The following is a 22,830-nucleotide window of genomic DNA, read 5'->3' on the forward strand; positions in this document are numbered from 1 at the left end:
CCCAATGGCTCCACTCAGTACGATTTGTTCAGATAAAGTTTAATGAATCATGGAATTTTCTTTTTCTCTGCGTAAGTATTGTTCTACTGCGGTCTGTTGTAGCACTAGACTGCGCGATGTCAGATATTTTCAAACGCATGGGCTATGCATAGCCAAAAGGTGCTTGCAACGTCCCGCTTTGGAAGGTAATTAAATTTTTAAGCCCAATAAATCATGAATTCTGATCATCGTAACGCTCGCGGCGGCTCTCTTTAATGTAGGTGCGTCGTGTGATTTCTCTTCATGGTTTTTCTGCTGGTCACCAAAGCAAGCTTGCTCTATGGCACACTACGTCTGAAACGCGCAAGTCGCTCCAATGCGACGCTGTTGTCTGAGCAAAATCGCTTCGGTATTTGCACAAAATATCGTAATGGCGGGTCTGACGTCTAAATGTGAGATTTAAATATCGCACTTTAAGAGATGCCTTTAGATCGGACGTCGTCTCCTGAATACAATTGAAACCATATACATCAGTACGTAACACAGTTTGTTCATTTATTCTAAGCAATATTGTTTGCTGTAAGGGCGCTCATTCTCTAAATAAGAACACACGACATCTTGGTAGCCGAGAGGTCTTCGCAAGGGAAATCGTTCGTGAAGTTTTCTTCCTGTATTATGTGCAACATACGAGAATGTACGGAGCCTTACGTATGTTTAAAACTATTGGCATTTCAACAAGGGTACATGCGATTTGCATAACAGCCAGTTTTAAAATAGCGTCTGGAACCAAACGTAAGCGCTTTCCGTGCATAAAGAAACATCGTTATCATCACTGCTTGTTCTCCGAACGTTATTTCGTTTCTCTGGTTTACGTGCACTGCAATAACATACCTTATTTGGCGAGTTTAGCGTTCTTATATTTACGTATACAAGTAAAAATAGTGTTGCCGAATAAGGCGACGCGCATGGCTCCCCCTTCAGCGGGAATCCTCGTCATGGCTATGCTCTGGCTCTCACTGACCGCCAGTAACTGTTGCATTGAGCTTTCGCTTCCTCTCAACTCACCTGAAGCGTTAGTAGTGGGGGTATGGCGGCTCCAATTTCTGAGATCATTTGGCGATTCCGGCGTCCGTATTCCTAAAGGAGAAGCCTCTACCTGACAACAACAGGCCAGTTTGTTACGAATATTTTTAGTTAGCTCAGATGCGTTTGGCACATGGCACCTGCAGGCCGTGATATCGAATGCATAGACCTTTTCATGCTTTCTAATAGCGTTCCCGGGAGATTACCAGTTAAACGCTCAAGTTAGAATAGCCTAAAAATTAATAGAACCCTCCAGATGGCACCAGTTTTGCTGCAGAGTGGCAGTGGTTGACAAGTGAATTGAATTGTCAAGTCAAACAAAAAAAGCCCCTACATGAGCTCGACGCACGGCGCACGTTTTTTTATATCTGAAAGCATCAAGAATATGTGCCTGCAGTACACTATTCCACAAAATACTTCCCTTTTCTTGTCTAACTATATTGTCGAAAACGGCTGACCGGAAGTTCTCTCGGGTATTAAATGCACTGCTACTACCTCGCGGATGCAAAAGGTTGCTCCCCAAGGAGAGCATATAGAGAAACTCTAAGCGTCTTCCTTGCGTATGCATTCCCGCACGTTAAAGTAAAGATCTTGAAGATACGCGCAGCATAACAACCTACAATGGTGCTTGCGTTGAGCGCACATAGGCAAAGGACGCTATTCTAAAACTGTTTGTTGTCAGTATAGAACCAACGGGAACGCAAACCCAATGAACATATCTGTGAACGTGGCACTATCAGGTGACTCGTGCGCAATATTTTCAAAACGTTACAGTCTATTATAGGACTTACCCCCGTATGCAGAAATGCAACTTAAGTCGAAGCCCATGCTTGACTTAATTTAGATGACGCCTGGCGTTAACGTGCCCAAAGACGCTCACTGCGTTTCCTTCGGCGTGTTCCCGACAGGCGTCACTCAGATGAAGTCAAGCATGGGCTTCAACTTAAGTTGCATTTCTGAATACGGGTGTTAGTGTGCGCTTTCTATGCTAACGCGTCTCGTTCGGCCTATGTATGGAAACTCAGGTTGTCCATGGAGCTGTGAATTTGGCCGGCTACCCCCACATATATCTTGCGATTTAGGTTGCAACTGGCACTGGGACGTTGCGTTGGCACTATCGCCACAGAATGTTTAACGTAACTTTTGCATCACGTAGGGGCGTAATATCGACAGCTACCTGTATCGAAATATAGAACTGAAAAGCTTTTCGTGCAAAGTAATAATTGAAGACACTCCTTTGAGAGAAAAAAATTTGGGTGCATCACACGGCGCTCGAAGCGCCTGGCAAATGTAGCCGAGAAGCGCTCCCTTTGACACAAAATCTGCAGTTTATTGCTAGTTGAATGCCAAGACTAAAGGGAAGCCTAAGCTCCACCTTTCAAACAAACATGTGCTTGTTGCAGGAAACAGTAATAATACCGTGTAGCGTTCACAATAAGAGAGTGGTGTATGTTGGTATGGAGCACTGCTAGCTATCACACAACACGTCTCCCTATAGAAAGAAATTCAACAAGAGTGCACACTCATACAGAGCCTAGCGAACGTTTGCCTGGAGTGCTCCAGGCCACCGCCATTTACACCTTAGCCACACTTCCGGTTTCGGTTTTGGCCCTGCGCTTTGAACGCTAACTGGACGCTAACTGAACGCTAACTGGAATGCGTTACGACTGCTGGGCTAATCGGCGCTACCTTTTATTATTATCTTTTTTTGCTTATATTGCTTAATCACACGCGATGTTGGTGCAGAATCGTTTGATCAATAGGTAAAAATGGTTTCGAACGCTTTTACAAGCCTGCATCGAATATCTGCCACGCGCAATTCCATAAAGACGAAAGCCATCTTCTAAAACGAGGAAACGTTCATTTTGCTGAATATAAATGTTCGTTCTCGGCTTTCTATGCATTCATCCAGAGTTGCGGCACCAGGTAAGCAGCAGTAACTCCCGTACGAAGCTCCACCAGACGAGGGCAGTTGAAAAAATTACAAGCATGCTTCATTTTGGTATTAATGTCTTATAGGAATAATACGTGTAGAGGCGATACAGCCGAAAGTGGCGAATGGGCGGCATTACAAACAAAAGCAGTTCGCTTTTACATACATGGCGTAGAAAATAGCCGATCCATCGTAAACAATACCGTACATATCACGAAAACATCCAATTTCTAAGCATTCATCCATTCTCGGGCCTTCATTCCTGCACTTTAAGAGCACGAATGCGCTGGCGACTGCGCGTTTACAGAAGAACTTGGCTTCAACCGACGCGATTGAGCGCTATACGTATACACAGGGTTTGCAACAACAGAGGCTTTCAACCAGATTATCCTACACGCTCGCGAAAATTCCTTCTGCTCGCGCTCAAAAAAATGCGTGGGTGCAAAGCCTGTTTTCAGTCGTTCAGAAGAGAGAATTTTCGAGTTACAAGTTCTTGGTTTTTGAGGTCCTTGTCGTTATATTTTGCGCGTTCTGCCGGCGCAAGCAGCACATTCCCGTGTTATCACTCTTGGCAATCGCTCGTCGCGTTTTCGACGAGCGTGAGTACCGAAAGACGGTACATGTTGTTGCGGGACAATAAAAATTGTCACAAACTTGTCCCACCAAGATTTAGAAGACGCCAAACTGACAGCGTCACACACAAGGTCCAGCTGATATTCGCTAAGTGCGTCACAACGCCAAGCGCGGCGAGCCTGCCTCAAAAGTGTTCCAGAAGTGACTAAATCATTTACAATAATTCTAGGGGTCAGACAAACCGTCACGAACTTGTCGCAGGAAGTTTCCGTACATGCGAAACTAACTACGTCACACGACCGAACAGCTTTTTGGTAACCACGTCACAAAACCAGGCGCGGCGAGCGCGCTCAAAAAGCAATAGAAATTAGCCAGAATAATATGGGACTCAAAGAAAGCGTTGCAAACATTTCTTAGAACGAGTTATTGATTCATCTGCGTCAAGATGTTGAGCTGTTTTACGCCTACTACGTCGCAAGCCTAGGTTCCTGGCCGCAAGCCTAATTGCTTAAAATGTGTTGCAGGCTGTCAAACAAAATTTCTCATCTTGCTTTAGTCCAAGAGGGATGTGGTGTCGTGTTGAAGTGCAGAAGCAACACAAGAATACGCCCGGAGCTCAACAAACCATGCTAAATCCAAAAAAAAGAATCGGCAGACAGGTCATGAACAGGCCAACACTCGCATGCGCAGCCGGCCTCGCTCGCTTCGGCCGCGTGTATGACGCATGACGCATGCACCTGGCGTGTCATTGGCCTGTCGCTGCGTAACGCAAGAAAAGTAAAGCATCTGTCACACGGCATGTGTACTGTCATTCACAGCAAATGACATTCATACCGAATGTCATTGCGGTCTTGCGTGCCTGCCTACACGGGTATTCAATATTACATTCGCAATTGATGGCGATCTTTATCGGCACCCAGGCCGTCGGTCATCGACATGTATAATTTCAGGTTGCGCTTCGCCCTGCGCGAATCGCTGAGGTGGTCTTCCCACACTTCCAACAGCGCGCGCGAATCGTCGCCGGTCCAGTGCACTTTTCGCTTCTCATTATCCGCGGACGAAGCTGCAGAGTTGGCTTCCGTGGTTAGTAGATAGGCTTTAGCGCGGCACCACTTTGAAAACAATATGAAGAAATGCGAAAACAATGGAGACGAGCGTTTGCAAACATAGCCGACAAGAGGGTCTAGCACACAGTCGGAGACTGGGAATAAGAAGATAGCTGCACAAACTTCAACTATCGTGCTCTACGTCGTAAAATTATTGAAAACTTCATGGTTGCAATTATAGTAGCCCTTACTCTGATTACATTTCGTTTTTACTTGTCGATTTCGGTAGTTCTTGCCGAGCCACTGTCGTCGAGATCACTAAAGCCGCGCTTTCCGGAGATCGGGAAACTCATTCAATGGGCGAATGCCCCTCGCTGTGACTGTCATTCACTGTGCCCGTGAAGAAGCAACAAAAATGGAATTCGCACGTAACCTCATTCGCTGCGAATCACATGTGCCGTGTGACAGGGTTATCAGTCGCAAAGTATAACTTAATTTATACGCAGATATTTTTAGTTTTGCCAGGAAAGAACAAAACAAATAAAACAATTCCTGCGAAAATCATTTTACATTCTTTCTTTTTTCGATGCTCGCGGCAGCAAACGGTCACATTAGTGCTAGCGTGACGTATTTCGTTCCGTCACTTTTCGCCCAGTGTCCTCTCCTGTTAAATTTCTTTCTCTCTGACGACTCGTCTACTTGAAGTACCGATCGGAGCGCCACCACTGAAACACCACGGCGACTTTATTTTCATCCGTTCGCGCGGCGATTAGATACCGTAAAAAAGGAAAACCAGCAATCAACGGCGGCGGCGGCGGCGGCGGCGGCTGTATTTTCCGGGGTGTTCGCTGCGCAAGACATGAGCAAGACCCTCGTCAGACGCACGTGGGACGGTCGTCGGCGGAAATGTAAAAACAGCCTGCGGTAGAGCGCGCGCTGTTCGTAGCCGCAAGATTCGTTGTTGCAGCGACTGGAGCTCTCCAGTCGGGACAAAGGAGCCGCTCAGCTACCGCGTTTCTCTGTGTACTCAGCGTTTGCTTGGCCATGGCAGCTTTCCGGCGGGACACTACGAAGCGACGATGGGCTGCGAAAAGTGTCATTGTGACTGCATTGGTGGCATTTGCTAGAACTTCAAAAGTAAGTTGCTACTCTTTATTTTGCTTACACTGGTTATAGTTTACCAGGGACAAACGAGCTAATCAGGTGTTTTCGTCTCAAAATAACAAGCTAATCTAAATAGTGACGTGAAGGTATTGATCAGCTTGAGCAACGTGAGATTAACGTACGTATGAAGCATCACAACAAAGCTAGCTTAATATTACTGAGTCACTTATATAATTATTATCATAACATGCTGTCTACTGTTAAGCAATTGGTTTCGTACCAACTGTTCCTGAGTTATTCCGTAGTTAGTAATCGCGAACGAGTAGTGGCCATGGATCTCATAACTTAATTAACTTTGTGTATGCGAGTAGGACGGTGAAAGGGTCGGTACTGGGCCCGTTCCCTTTTTACGATTTCAGTCAATGACTTTCGCCACATTCTATTTAAATTTCGTAAGCTAACTGTTGTAAGTCGATGATAATTTTATGATAATAATGGTAGCAGCATCAAAGAGGTAGACAAGGCGCACTTAGAGTTGTCTAAAATTTTTCATTAGCTTACACAGAAATAGGTTACTTAATAATAAATTAAGCAAATAAGCAAACACGCAATCTTTATTCAAGGTCCGAAACCGTCACTTGTGGTTGTATTACAGCGTACATTATTCAATATCCACTTGGACGCACTGAGTCACATAGTTATGTCGGTGTTATTCTTCACAACTACTTATATGGGCAATGACATTAAGAAAGTATTTGGTCAAAAGTTTGCATCTGGCTATTACACTGTTTCACCGGCACGGAAATGTTTGCAGTCAAACATTCTTCGTGCTTTCTTCATTCGTTCTCCTGTGTCTCTCTGCTGACCTGGAATATTGGTGATGAAATTTCGTGACGTAACTTGAACCTATTCGACGCCTACCATTAACATTCTACACGGAAATAAATTAATATGTCCAATTTCTCACATTTCAAGTAGTGCTATCTCACAATAAATAATAGCAAGGTTTTCTTGGCTAATTACCCCTCCTGACATTTTTATAAGTCTTCCTGTATCTTATGCATGAGTGTCTTTTTTAACATCTATGTCGTATTTCCTTATGTGCCTACATTGCAGCCAATCGCAATTTCATGAATGGACTGCTGCAGCCAGTGGCTAATGGCATATACAGTGTGGGCAAAGCTTTGTATATTGCGATCAATTTGAAATAGCAAAAAATTAGTGGTGAAACGCTGCTCTTTCATTCAATAATATTATTTCCCACCAATAATATACCTCTGCGGGTACCTATAGTCATGGTTAGTATAAACTGCACATAACAGCTGGCAGATGAGCCGATGAGGTCCTGGACTTTGCATTTCATGCAACCATGTTTCTCACTCAGGTACTTACCGCATGAGGATATTGTGACAAGACAGGAAACAAAACATGCCTTCCATAGGCCTTTGTGTTTCATGCCTTTCTTCTAAAGCACAGGCCTTTGCTGTCAAAAAAACCTCTTATGCAATTTCTTCTGATAATAAGTGATGCTTTCTGGCACGGCAACGCACGTTAAAGCGGCGTCAATTACATAGTACAGCCCGGTGCATCTGCGCTTTTCAGTGCGATGAACTGCAATCGGAAAGACAGGTCTTCTAATGCGGCGATTATGATCTGTACAACAACTTTCTTTGATGTAAATCTTCGCCGATTGGAAGCCAGCTGCGGTGCCACTTTGAACGAGAACATCTCACTAATCATTGATTGAGGAGATATATCCGAGGTCATTTCGAAAACTACCAACATATCTTTATTTTTAACCTTTGCTGCGGATCACAAAGCAATTTTATTCATTCATGGGGTTACTCGAAGGCGTGGGCTTTATTTTGAATTACGTTCCACCCATTACGGTGCGAATATTCATTGTTGTTTCACCTAATCTCTTAAAGAGTGCCGTTTTCTGCACTTAAATACAAAGGTTACCGCAACACTAGTTCCCTTTGTCACACACACTGGATTGAATATATCTAAGTTCTGGTGCCATGTTCAGAATTTGTTTCTAGTAGATATGGCTTACGCCATAACTTGTAGGAATTCGCAAGTTGAAATAAGTACCGTAGAATAATTAGCTGAACACTTCTAGAGTGAATCGTATTATCTATTTCAATATGCATTTCAATTTCTCGTGAAAGTAATGTCCCCTCCTTGAGTAACCTAGCTCAATAAATACAATTGTGCTATGCCGAAAAAAAGTTATAACAAATGAATCGGCCTTCACAAGAATACTTGGCGTAACAAAGTTTTAGACTGATAATTTGTTCACCTGCAGTCGGCAGCGGTTCGCCTTCTTCAGTCCGGATAAAAACCAGTTTGTTCTTTTCTTTCATACCACTTCCAGATTGAAGCTCGGGCTGGTAAGTAAATTTCTTCCAATTTTCTCGCGTATTCAATTTATTAGTGTTTCGTAGGAGCGAATATACATTTTAAGCATTAAACGCCTTCTTCTTTTGCCACAGGAAGTATGTAATAACCCGTCAAGCTATTGTAATTTTGCTTTCTCTCTGCGCTCCCAACATCTTAGATGATGAATAAAGATTTGATTTGGTTTGTTACCTAAGATAAATAATTATTTGAGCTTGTGCAGTACATGTTACGCACTACAAATTGCCTCCAAATAAAACGTACAGACAAATCAATATTATCAATCTCTTACAATGGCCCGCCGTTCGCTTTTGGAACTTCCTTCAGTAGTCTATGATAATAATTTCACAGCTGATCTTGGTTTCAGCTTCTACTACCTTATGCATGTACATTCGGCCGAAATTATGTACACATGGCGGCAGCGCTGGACGCGTCAATTTCTTGAGCAGTCTATGACATGACCATAGTCAGTAAAAGCGCTCAGCAAGATTTTACTCGCGTTTACTTGTACAGGCTGTAAATTTCGGGCACAATTCCCCAATAATTCTCATTCGTCAGTGACATTTGTTATTGCCAGGCTGTCTTTACTAACAAAATGTCCAGCATCATGATTCGGTAATATTTGCTCTTACAAACAATTCTAGCGTGAGAGGCTTTTGTGCTCATGACACCGAGTACGAGATTTTGTTCCCAGCGCTCAAATATTCCACTTCTTTCGAATCCAATGATCCATAAACAATGACAGCTGACTTTCCATATCTAGCAACAATGGCAAAAGGTCGGATTCTTCTGCGTACTCATGCGACTTGTTCAATCTCGAGCCGTAGAGGCTCCCTAAACAGTTATATTAAAATCGAAGAAAAATAAAACAAGCCCATTGGTTTTTAGTTCAAGCGATTCTGTACGTCAAACATCTAAGCAGCGCGCAAGACTGAACAAAAACACGGAACCCCCTCCGCATCTACCATCTACATCACTCGGCGCGGTACTGTCTTAAGCACTGCCTGTACGACGTGAAACCGGGCATGACTATAACATGTATTCGCGTCCTCATGCATTGCCTTTGAACGCATCTGAGCATTGGGGGTCTGGCACGCAGCACCGGGAGATTTCAACCTCTGGGGCATGGCCACTGGGGCTAGGTCGGTTGAAGTCGTCGTCTTCGTACCAGAGGAGAAGAATGGGCTGCTGGATTCGTGCTTCGGCACGCTGTCGGGTCCAGACCAAGAACGCCACTTCAGTTGCGATGACCACGGAGGCAAGTCATCCACGGTCACGTTGAAGGGACTCGAACCGGAGACAGAGTACAACTGTACCGTCACATTCCTCAACGAGCTGGACGACTGCGAAGAAGCAACTAGAACAAAGTCTATTGTGATAAAGACGCAGGCTGGTGAGTTTGCTGCAGGCAGGCTGGCTCCATTATTCCTGTGACATGTATCCGCTTAACCTGTGCTGTGTGTTTTATTTTTTTCTTTTCACTTATAACACCGTTTCTAAAAGTAAGCCTGCATACGTTACACAAATTACGTCACAACCGAATCTTCCCAGGCGGGCAATTTTTTCGCAAGAATATCCATAGCAATTCAACTACCCATAAACTAATTGCATTTAGTAATTTAGTAACTCTCAATATGCTAATACTTGCCCTTGCTTGTACTGTAAAATAGAAGGGATTTATCATCCGTCCGAGTCCGTGTTTATAGAGTTCATAAATGGCTATTTGGAGCAAAATAAGAGGCATCGAAATATTAACCTAAATTACGCCATTGCGCACCAGGCACCACGAAACGCGGCTCCCTGTCTAAATTCTCTGTGATGTAAAAGCTTGGTGCAAAAGGTTATTTCCCTCACATTTTCTTCTTTCGACAATCTTAGTACGATTGGCACTTGGCGCAACTCTAGATCGGATGCGTAGTCAGCTCAGCAACAAAGTTGAGACGGAATTATGAATGAAGGTGAACTATGTCACAGAGGTTACACCGTTAGCTGCACTTCGCACTGCTGCGTGCATAATCAGGTAAATTTAACAAATAATTTGGCCGTAAATGTTTCAGTTTGCATGATAGCTTTAAAAGGTACAAACAGGAACTTGAATTCACGGTAGTGTAACTTGCATACATCTACACCTGTAATGGCACCCTCTGGGCCCAGATGAATGCCGTAGCTCCTCCGATTCCAGCGGTGCGTCTGACCGCACCTCGACGCGTGGCAGCTGTTTTTTCTGGATTCAGAGACCTTAAATTCACTACTTCATTTTGTTGAAGCAAGGTGTGAGACTGGCCCAGTTGGCAATCTATTACGATGTGCACAGTGTGACCGATAGACAAAGAGGTAAAAGGAACGTCGATGGCAAGCGCTGACTACCAACTGAAATTTAATACAAAAGAACACACACGTATGTACACCCTCGTACATGTGATAACAGCCAGAAGTGCCCATGCATGATGGGTAAACGAAAACATGTCTTGGGAATTAAAAGCACAAGCCTACGACGGCACGCTGCGTCGTACGGCTTAATTACCGCTCTAAAATTAAGCGCCCACCTCGAGCGCGGCATTAAATGCACAGAACATCGTAACGTTACGTGTGCGATTTTAGAACTCGATATCCTTGAACAATGGATCTTTCAGGTTCTCTTGAAACAAAAATTGTGTCGCCTGAGACGTTATCGCGAATATACAAGACACTTTGTTTACCTATTATGACGGCGCTCATGTAATAAATGATTTTGCAATGAGCAAAAGGAGAACAAGGTAAAAGCGGGAGCCAATGTTTCCAGAAGTGGACTTGTCTTTTTCAAGGCGACATATGCTTTTCTCGGCACAAACCAGATGTCACCTTAAAAAAGATAAGTCCATTTGTTGAAACGTCGGCTCACGCTTTTATCTTGCTCTCGTTTTGCTCATCGTCTTGAATTTCCATCTCCCACGAACTTCCACGTGTTTGCCCCACGATTTTGAAATTCACTTTTATTCTAGCTTCAGACTTATGAACCTGTTCTGCCTAATAGTTATTATCTGTAAATGGTGATCCGCTCCTTCAAGACCCGAGTGCACATCATCACCATAGATTTGAAAATTATTGTGTGCCAGTTTAATTTTCAAAAATATTTTAAATTTAGTTCATGATTGAATTGCCCATGTAAATAATTCTACTCATGCAAAGTGTTTTCTCGCTACCCAGCGCCGTTGTGTGAGGGCACACTTTTGAATCATGAAAATGACTCAGGAGAAGAAATTATGAACTTTATTCGAGCTCGCACAGAGCATTTTATTTATTTCTTGACCTAGTGGAGAAGTCGCGACCCGAAAGCGTCAGCCAACAGGTCCCAATCTGGTCTGAGCACTCATCAACATCCCTCGCTAGCTGCTGTGTTGAGGTGACTCCCTTGAGGCGGCGCACGGCAACAGTCCCGACAAGTCCTGAAAACACATCGGCACCCGTAACCCATGTAGCGTTTAGAACCATTCACTTGTAACTGCAATCACCCAGTGTACTCTCTCAATAAGATAAAGGGGAAACTGTTAAGGACATCTAATTCCAAATGACAGTCATAGAGAATTATGCTGAGCACCTGTGACACCAGTGAATAGCTGTGTTTCTGCTAGGCACACGTGATTTTATGCAAAAAAAGGACAACCTTGTCAACTCGGGTCGAGGGTGCCTAAATGCGTACAAATGAAAATGATTTGAAAGATTCCTATGTAGTTGGCCAACATTTCCTTTTGGCGCATATAGCCTTTATATTGCTTGTATTTCCTTGAAATATTTTTGAAGTATTTCCCTTTTTGCACATGCTGCGCAATGTGTCTAAAGAAAGGGATGGCCACTGAGGCGGTCAATCTCAAATGCAGGAGGGCTAGAAGCGGAATCTGCCTGCGTTCCTGTCCATAGCAGCACTCAAAAATAACCTGTCTCACTATTTTGCACAGACTCACTGACCTCCAATAAATCCTGTGCCCGGCTAGACTCGCGAAATAGGCATGTATGCTGCACACAGAGTGTGGTACGAATGGCCTGCGAAGCTTGCCACATGTCTGGCTAGCATAGAAGCCAGGCCACGCTGTGGTCACTGGTAAACAGATAACTTGACTCTCGCAAGGAAACTTGTCTCCTACCAGTGCGAGACTCGGACATGTACCTGACGACCCCATCGACCGGGACACTGTCCTGGTGGAGGCGAATATGTCTTAACGGGACATTCTCCAAAGCCTTCTCCCAGAGAAAGGGAGAGAAATTTTTATTAGGTGGAAATCTGGAGAGCTTCGCCGTAGGAACGTGTTTCTTGCCTGCTACTCATTAGTGCCGTAAAAGGGAAGAGAGAAACAGGAAAGTAGAGTACGTTGATGAGTGGTGATAGAAAATAATACGTGATAAGCACCAGTCCGATAAGTAAAACTGGATCCCAGACAAACCTACTCGTCTGCCGGGGAGGTTCACCCGTGCCGTAGCTACGCGCCAGCGACTCGTCGTCAGGCACTCCGTGCTCACACCAGACGGCCGCGTCAGTGTTCTCCTTCAGAACTGGGAATGGGGCACATGCAGCTTCTGTGCTGGAGGTCATCTGCTGATGCAGCAGATGACCTCCAGGACAAGGGCGTTACGTACTTGCAATGTTTACTATTTAGTGTTATGTTTCACATGGGGCATTACTTTTAATTTTTTTTTCTTTCTCAGAACCGACGGAACCGGATCCGAGCTCCACCACTAGGCCCAACCGAGATGAAGCTGCTGCTGGCATGATTTTTTTACCGACGCCTAAAGTGATCATTTTCTCCACGTCTACACTTGTCGCTCTGTGGCAGCGACACATGAGCAGCAATTGTATGAACTGCGGATCAGCTTGAATAGCCGTTTCTGAAATCCCCACCCACTATAGGTTGAAAACTAAGCAAATTACAAACAATGATGTGGAAGATGTTCAAGAAGGCAACATTTGATTCATTTTGTTACAAAAGAAGTGACGTACAGTAGAATCAGTACTTATTTTGAGTGTTTGTTTCTATGCTGCTGAAGGTTTCCCACCTGCGGAGTCATCAGTGGGTGCAGAGGAAGCTCGTTTCACATGTTTACTTAATTTATGATTGCTAGGAGGTACAGGAAAAGATGTGTAGCTCTGTTACCTTCTATTCATAGGTTGTGCTGAGTCAGCTAAGGATGCGCTGTCACCTTCTCTTCATAGGTTGTGCTGAGCCAGCTAAGGAACAAGCTTGTGTCAATAACTTTTCACTGGACTCATTGCATTACATATGTGAAACATGCACTACCGCAATCTAGAATAAAAAACAGAAATGGAACCGAGGACGGATTGTAGGTAGCACGTGTCTAGCGTTTTCAGTTACTGAGAATGACTGAGTGCGTAGGTGCATGATTTTTGTTCTTTAGTTTGCCAATTTCGCGAATGCGCATGAATACGTCATTAAAATTGTCCTTGGGATTCCGATCTGAATTGTGACTCTAATTAGCAGAGCCACCATTCTTTGGAAATATTTGGTGACGGTAATGCGATCATCAGTCATTCCTATGATAGATGTAGGTGATCTTTTATGTACTAAATTGATTATATGGACAATAATTGCATGCCTGTGCCTTATCCTTATCTCATGCGTAAATCGCTGAACCTTAAGGACACATCATCAGATGCGCGAATCGGCAATTTTGCTGCCAGCTGCCGTGACAAACGATACCAGGACAAATATTTATTGTTGTATTTACTGCATCCCAATTGAAACACGGTAGCTCCACCATCTCTATTTTCCTGGCTGCAACTTTGTCGCAATGACAATACATAAAGAGCGCGCACATGACTCAGGACAGTCAATAATGGATAGGGTGCAATCACTCTAATATATTTTTAAAGCTACATGCCTCTTGTGCCCATTTGGCCGACACATTCTGAGGCAAGGGACACAAAGGGGAACAGGTAAATATGACATAAACAGTAGCGAGAGGCACAGTGTAAAATCATAAGGGAATGGCTGGGAGGTAAGCCATCCTGAAAAGGGTACGCTGAGATTAGAACAGAGAAGTGTCTAGTTTGCACACACAAACAATCAAGCAATCATCGCTGAATCATTCACAAGCAGTAAGATAAGCTTGTGAAATTAAGGAAACGAGGCCGCGCTTTTGTGGCTTCGTACATAGCAAACAAACGAGGCCATGGTCCAAATACATTCTGTAATGTGAACGGCCTGTCATCTAAGTGCCCTAAAACTGTCCGACGAGAAATCGTTTATTTTTGTATGTTGGACACTCGCACAGAAGAGGTTTGATCGTTTCTTTTAGACTGCTTGTGTGTCAAGTAGCACTTTACGTGATTACAATAAGGAATGAATAGGCACTTAGTCGCACTTAGAAAGCACGTAGTCGCCGTTGGCACAGTAACGTTTTTTCCGTCCAATAAAACTGTGTGAAAGTTGTAATCTCATATGTGCGCCTTTTGCAATCAAGTGCTAGTTAGTGAACTCTCGCGTATTACATTTTCTTAAAAGTTTATTATAGCAAGACTGCTGAAGTACCACGCTACATCCGTTCTCGACAATGGTATCGACGTGCACCCACACTTTCCATGTGCCTCGCTGGCAGCCTTGTCGGTTTTTTCAATGCCAAGAATGTTGCACTTCTTATGAAGCCACTGAAATTTTATATCGTGGCTTTTGTCCACTGCTTGATGGTAGGGTTATTGTATCCCTACCGCCAATTGTTCGTGTGGACCACGACACGGATCTAATAAGAGCGATTGTAGGGCTGCCTTTAAATCGCAGAATTTAGCGCAGTTATTGGGTGACTGTTGATGTAAATAAAGCGCTGCTCTACAGAGCGCGACATGTTTGAACCCTGTTTATGTTGTGATGTGGCTAATCTTTAACTTCTTGAAGATTGACTCCTACGGAATAACTACCACATTGTCCTTAAAGAAGGAACAGTCTGTGCAAATGTGAACTCGATTGATAGTTGGGATCATGTACTAGATGTGCAGTGGCTTGATTCAGGGTACAAGTCGGGAAGACGGACTTCTTTCCAACTCATGGAATGGGGAGGCGCACTTGGGATTTCCAGAGACACCACAAAGGACAGAGTTATCTGCCAGCAGGTTTGAACTCAGATGGAAGAGGGGAATGGCAGGAGGCTACAATGGCTCGGAGATGTGGCCTCTGTTCATACTTTCCGAAAAGACGCGAGGCGTTGAGACCTCACTCGGGAAAGACGTCAGAGATGAGTTATAAGTTTTCTGTTTGGGTGCAAACCATGTGGCACAAGATGTCCACTCAGCAAATCAGCAGTCAGCACACAGCTAATGGCACAAGCCAATAGACAACATGAGGCACTGGGTAAAAGAGAGTATATACAAACCAACAAACCGGAAGTTGGCTAAATTTCCCAATAAATTGTAATCGCCATATTACGCTCTCACATTCTAATTTTCTTATCGGTCTTTGTGCTTCTAACGCAAGTACGTATTACGTTTTTGTGATCATGCGTAACTCTTTGAGAATAGTTGAAATATTAGGGTAATATTTGGTTGAAAGTCATTCATCGTTATGTAATATCCGCACTTCTGTGCGAGGGTTACGTGACAGTAAGAAAAATAAATCTAAAATATGTCGCTATCACGCACTGCAGGCGCCAAGTTCAATGGCAGAAACGGAAGGTAGGTCACGGCGGCCATAACTTGAACATCACCTATTTAAACAGCCGCATGAAGACACAACGACAACGTTCGGGAAGATCTATGCGTTACCCCTAACTGCCATAGTGCCTCACCCAGCACTCTTGCAGCTTCCGTAGACGCTATGCTACCAGTTTTCCTTCGATGAGCAAAACGAGAACAGGTGAAAGCAGGAGCCAACCTTTCGACAACTGGATTTGTCTTCTTCAAGGCGACAGATGCTTTGCTCGCCACAGTATATATAGGAGGGTTTCTGAAGAAGAAAGGGTGTATATGTTGCCTTGAAGAAGACAAGTACACTTGTCGAAACGTTGGCTCCTGCTTTCACCTTGTTCTCGTCTTGCTCATCATCTTCAATTTCCATCTCTCGCCTTCCCCGTGTTTTCCCCAGTAATCATTCTGGTAATTATTGTAGGAAACTGCTAACAACAACACGCGGCAAAGTGCGATGCTGCACTTGATCACTTATGATACGCAGCAGGAGAGCGCTCTGGGAGAAATACAGACTAGAGAGCATTGACACACACATGATCAGGGGGGGAGTGGTGCAACTGGTTGTGGCAGACGAAGTTGACTACACTGACCACACTGCCCATCTCGCATTAATACCAGCTAACGCTATGGTCGCCGACAACCAAATGACCAAGCCTCTTGCAGGAAACTTTTTTCCTGCCCTCCCATTGACTCGAGCACAGGTCCCTGACGACCGTTACCAATCGATACCGTCTGGTGGATGCGGAGGCGCTTCAACGGGCCACACTCAGCCGCCTTTCCCCAGAAAATTCCGGGAGTTCACCCACGTTGAAGGCATGAGCGTGCAACGCGTTGTAGCGGACACAGCATTTACGGCAGCCTGCCGCACCAGGAATTGGGCGTTCAGACCTGGAAGTCAATCCCCTGCCGCTGCTGCCCTGAAAGCCAGCTGCGAGATCGACTGCACGTGTCCTGAGACGGCTCAGAGCTCATCAAACGCCGTCGATGGACAATATGTAATCAATTATTGTTCGTTTATTTCTATAGTATTGCGGCCGTTTCATTATGGTCAAAGAAAAAAACTTTTTGGGGGGTGAAGAAGTCAAAAATATATATCAGTGGTTATAAGGTAGCCAGCAAGATAAGGCGTAGGGCCAACTTAAGACATAAGAAACCAGCAAAATACCCGTAATCAAGGTACTTCAGGTAATTCGGACCTTCTTCGTTACGTCTAGGCCTCGGAACTCGAACTCCTGGCGCCTTTTTACTGGTCAACCCGAGAGACGGTGCTTTGTATATCAGTGGTTACTCATTTCTTCAAGCAAGGCGAAAACGGTGGATAACCTTAAACCAGCCTCCTCCATTTTCCTTTACCCCGCTTTTATAAATCGACTTCCTGAGGGTGGATACCGCAATAATATAAATAAATGTTTCAACAACTGCTTCATTTATCACGATAGCGAAGGCGTAGAAGTGACGTCTCTGAAGCGTCGCAAGAGAGCCACAGAAGTTGACGTTGTTGGCTTATCAACAACGCGCTAACGTTGGTGAGTGCGTACATATCTTTTAGTGAGCATTGTAATACGAACTACAGCTGCAGGATATCGCCTGTGTCGTAATTCTCGACGCAAAGGATTGGATGAGTCAAACAATTACTTTATTACTTTCATTTCACATAGCCAACAGAGCCGGATTCAATTGCTGCCACTTGACCGTACAGAACCAAAGCCGCAGCTGGCGTTGTTTTTCTCCAAATCCATGCATAATGTTCATCCTGCGCACGTCGAAACCGCTCGCCCTCGGGCAGCGACACTTGGGGAACGACTGTATGAGTTCTAAACCACAATAAAAACAGTTTCTCGAGTCCCCGCACTTTATAGGTGAAAATCTATGCAAACTGCGTAATATGGTTGCGCGAGGTGTTCAAGAAGTTAACGTCAGATTTGTTGTCTTAGAAAGGAAGTGACATATAGTGCATTTTATAATCCGTATGTATGACTTGTTCCTGTCGCATTGCGGTGCGCCGAAAGACGTATCCGATTGAGGTTCTATCAGTCGAAGCACGGTTTGACAGGAGGCACCGGCACCGTTGTGTGGCGCAGCCCAACTCCTTTTCATTGATCGGGCTGAGGACGCTCACAAGGCAACTCATTTGAACAAAAGAATTCTCGCTGGGCTCGTTGGTTTTCAGGTTAAGCATACGCACTCTCGCGAACCCCAAACGAATGAAAAAATACCAGATGGAAGGTGGGTAGTAGGTAGCGCGCATGACGTGTGCTTCTCTGAGTACTTCCGCACGTTCATTTTAACTCTTAAGGATGCCGGTTGTCCGCCATACGCATTACATGCCTAACCCAGCTCAAATTTCCCCTTCCAATTATTGTCAACTATAATATTGTCTTTTCCCGTATGCTATCTAATCCACATCGATACCTTCCTGTCGACTAAGGTTACGCCTAAGTTTTTGTCGTACGGGCAGAACGGAATGAGTGCGTGCTTTTTTCAAGCACATTAGTAAAACTGCTGGTCATGACTGCTAAGCCTGCCGTGTACGTTCCGACCAATTCTAAAGCACGTAGTGTTACTTTGCTTCGTCGCTCTTTTTTTCTGCTTGCTGGTAGGGGACAGGTCTTATATTGCTTGTGCAAAGACGCTTGCGAATATACCTTCTGGCCCAGCCTCTGGCTTTGGCGAGCCTACGTGCTGATGCGGAATGTATTGCCAGCACATGCTGCGGAACAGTTCAGAAATGCCTTGTTAGTTCTGTGATTTGATGTCAAATTACTTGATGTCAGTTCTTAAGAGGCCATTGCGATTCCACTATATAACATATGGATCCAGCGGTAATTACAGTATATGGAGTTTTTTCTAGTTCATGCAAACATGCGAAGGGCTTCATCAGCCGCGGCGTGTGTAAGTTTTGTGAACTATTTAAGCTTCATAGTAAGCCTTCTGTGGCGAACGTGTACATACCCTTCGTGGCATACATATGCCTGCATATATGCGGAGCCTAACGGCAACGCCGACGCTGGCAGCGACTGCGTCCACGACGGCGAAAAATTGCTTGGAGTGTCCATATAATTGCTATCGCAATAAAATGGACTCACGCCGCAATAACGCCACGCATTGTCATGTCGCATCCTCGGCCCGTGAGTTATAAAACAATCAATAACCCTGCGGCTACCACTGCTTCGGAAGTTCGCGCAGTCCGCAGCCGGCCACAAAGCAAGCGTTATTGACGCTATCGAGTGTGAATATATCAACAATATAATTCATGGGCGGAAGCTGTGTCCAACAAACGATGCAGTCGTGCAATGTATCGGAGATAACAATTTCAACGCTTATCGAATAAACAACAAAACTTGTTCTGTAGCATAAAAGTACCCGCGTTGATAGGATCGTCGCGTAATATTTCGCAACAATAGTCATTGGCGCTAGGCCACAGCATAGAGTTACTGGACGAATGTTGGAGTAACGGCCCAATCGTGAAGCTAATTTTCAAAAATGCACCGCTAATTCGCGAAGCTGAATGCCGGCTGAAACGCGCACGCGCACATCACACTCTGTGCTCCGTCCGTCCCACTGGCAGCAGAAAATTCCGCCGTGCCGCTTTAAATTACTTCAGCACGTCGCGCAGAATTGTTTCCAACGTGGGAGATGTCACATTAAACAGACCGCTCTAGCCCGAGAACAACCCACAGCAACTGTCACCGAGGCTATACCTGACATCCAACACAGACCTTTCGCCCAAGCGAGCATGCCAACAGCTCATAGATGACGCCACTGGGTACGAAATATGGCGGCACCCGTGAACAAAGTTTCTATTTGGCGCTTGCGCTAGCGCGAGCGAGCTGTCGTCAATGCTGTTTTACGAAGAAATTGTTTAATCGGAAATATTGTTTTAAAACTGATGCCGGAGCACCGCCATCTTAGGAGGCGCACGATAAGCGATTAGCTCATTCTGAAGGACAACAAGAGCGCGCCTTACGCCACCTATAAGTTTAAGATGACCCGTCCTGTAGCACAGAATTATTCAACGTGTAACTTTGTGTTACTGGTATAACAATGAAGTCTGAACGCCTTGATATATTTTGTTGGGATCAACGTTCGCAGTAGTCGTGTACCTCTTGAGAGCCTGGCCTTTTACTGAAGTCCAGCTGGGTGCACAACATTTGAGGCTAACCATACCACCCTTTCCTGAAAATACGCTCTTTTTCTCCTTTTTTAATTGTGAAAAGCTCGTAAATATAAGAAAAGCATCGTCATCAGGCACAGGGTAACAGCAGTCCTGAATAACAACCGCAAAAGTTCATTGCGCACTTGCGTATAAATCGAGACACATTAGCGCACCTCATTGAGCCGGAAGAAAATTATCTCATGAGCTTTTTAATTACTCCAAATACCTTTCATTTTTAGACCACGAGTCATTTACAGTTAAATAACTTCGAAAAATATATTCGACAATCCGCCTTGTATGTGTAAGCGGTGAACAAAGCTTGAAAAGATCGGGACGTGAAAAGTACGCGTACTGTATCCTCTCTTTCCTTCCCCGTCTTTTCCAGCCTTGTTTACGTCCTAATTGAAAACAAACGGCCGCCTTGAGTGCCTCAGCTGAAAAAAAAAAGACATCTAATTTACGTCATGCTTACAGCTGAATATCAGTGCGAATAACCTGTAGCTATACCTTTGACGCTTTTGTACAGAGTCCTCGTTCTAGTTTCTCTTCTTGTACGTTTGCGCGTACGTGTGTGTGTAGCTGTGCGCACGTGTATGTGTACCTATGTGCGTGTGCTTGCGCTTGTGTACAAGGGCGCACATGGGTGTGCATCTCGAGCTCAGGTCCCTTTCATAGCAATGGGTTCAGACATTGGGGTTTCTAGGTGCTACCTCTTCTATAAAGTGCGCGGGAACCAACGCACATAAGTTGTTCCAAGTTGACGCGATAGCTGTGACTACAGAGTAAGATTCAGAAAGTGGTAGAATAATATCCTTCTTTTGAAATAACCAATACTCTTCAGTGTCAATGCCGGCCACTGACATAGCACGCAGTATTAAAAACGCCGTCCTTGATGGAACATTGCGATAAATAGATGGTTTGGCAAAATAAAAAAAAACGTGTAGGCACAGTGCACGTAACTTTGGGATGATTTCGCTTGTGTACGAACGTAGCTTAAACTGATGCAAGAGTCCAAGTGACTACTGATGACGAATATCATAAATATAGAAAAGCACAATGCCTATAGAAAAGCTCTATGCGTAGGGTATCCAGACAGAAGGGTAAAACAACAAAAGGAAACGAAAAACTCTCGTTTATTCAAAGTGCTGTCTGATAGCGGATCTCAAACGCTTTTTCTGCATACTGGGTTTACCACAGGGTACAGGTAAACAGAACAGCCCACACAGCCATATTTTATCGGAATACGGCTTTTCCACACAGCTATCGCCAGAGAACCGATTGTTGGACGGGATTTTACTTGATTTTGCAGCTTCAGCTGTCCCTGAGTTCAAACTATTGCCCTCCCAGACTAGAATGTAGTCATACTGTCAACAAGGGCTATTGGACCGAGCAGAAGCCCCGGACAGTGCGTCAGTATTATGATTCATTTTCGCTCTGCATTCTCTGCGAGGTGTGTAACCTCTTATTTGCACAAAAGTGAATTAGGAGCTTTTTAATGCACACACAGGAATAAATTGCGATAGTGTTAATATACGTGCTCAACATACATACACACATCCATCCATCCATCCATCCATCCATTCATCCATCCATCCATCCATCCATCCATCCATCCATCCATCCATCCATCCATCCATCCATCCATCCATCCATCCATGCATCCATCCATACATACACATACATACATACATACATACATACATACATACATACATACATACATACATACATACATGCATGCATACATACATACATACATACATACATACATACATACATACATACATACATACATACATACATACATACATACATACATACATACATACATACATACATACATACATACATACATACATACATACATACATACATACATACATACATACATACGAAATCGCAGACTGGGCCAGTGGTCGTCATACTTTCTGGAGCTGAGAAAAAAGGTTTTTACCGCAGTTTTACCGAGTTAATTCTATTGGCGTAAGCGAATGTATCCCAGGAATATATCGAACCACTGACTGCTCAGTGACAAAATGATGCCAAAGTATGTCAGTATATAAACAATGCGAGACGCTCGCAAAATTGTTGTGCTCCCGAAATGCATAATTGCCTCATATTTATCAAATATTACCAGTTAAAATGACCTTTTTTGCACCGCTATGAAATTATTAGAATCTTCGGTTCGGCCACAGATGAGCGAAACTATTCTAGTTCTGCAGTCAACCTTTTCCGCCTGTGACCACACGCTTTACATTCTGAAAGTGAGCGCTTAAGGCACTCGACCAGCGACGCTTTTAGTTCCAATTATGCCAGCTATTAACGAGTCATGACAAGCTGTCATATCTAATTGAACGGAAAAATGAAATTAGCGGAAATCCGCCTTACATATATTTTCCCGCATCTACAGCTGTCTGTTTCTGAGCTCGCTATGCCATTTCAAATATTATATATATTATTATTTTAATATTATATATATATATATATATATATATATAATATGTCGTCCCAGATTTTGCGGCCTAGTTCTGCCGACTTTGTATGGGGGACGAGGAAAGTGTATGGCGCAGTCACGTACTCTCATTCCTGCTTTCGTTCAGCGTTGCGCGCTAGCCTCTTTCTTGTTAAAATTCAAAATATATCTCTCGCTCTCTCTCTGTTTCTCGCTATTTACTCATGTGGAGCAACAAAAGTGCGATGCAACAGTGACGACAGGAAGTGGAGACGCGCCTGTCGCGTGACAAAGAACGAACGGAACGCGGGTACGTGAGCCACTGTTGAAATGGTGAGCGGAGTTCCCTTTTGAAAGCGGACAAAGCCTCTCGTCCGTCGCGTCCTCCAGACGCAGACAGAAACAGAAAGGAAGGAGAAAGCGAAACCATGGAAAGGG

General features: G+C 44.3%; 1 protein-coding gene across 1 annotated transcript; it reads left to right on the plus strand.

Annotated features, from left to right (window-relative positions):
• The first annotated feature begins 5,436 nt into the window (after nucleotides 1-5,436).
• Nucleotides 5,437-14,913, plus strand: LOC135911840 (uncharacterized). The gene is made up of 4 exons (XM_065444180.2): nucleotides 5,437-5,751; nucleotides 8,096-8,111; nucleotides 9,218-9,511; nucleotides 12,799-14,913. The coding sequence occupies exons 1-4, from the start codon at nucleotides 5,659-5,661 to the stop codon at nucleotides 12,966-12,968; spliced, it is 573 nt and encodes a 190-aa protein (XP_065300252.1). The 5' UTR covers nucleotides 5,437-5,658; the 3' UTR covers nucleotides 12,969-14,913.
• The last annotated feature ends 7,917 nt before the right edge of the window (nucleotides 14,914-22,830 follow it).

Source organism: Dermacentor albipictus, chromosome 10 (assembly GCF_038994185.2).
Source record: "Dermacentor albipictus isolate Rhodes 1998 colony chromosome 10, USDA_Dalb.pri_finalv2, whole genome shotgun sequence".
In the NCBI taxonomy this organism is placed as follows: domain Eukaryota; kingdom Metazoa; phylum Arthropoda; class Arachnida; order Ixodida; family Ixodidae; genus Dermacentor; species Dermacentor albipictus.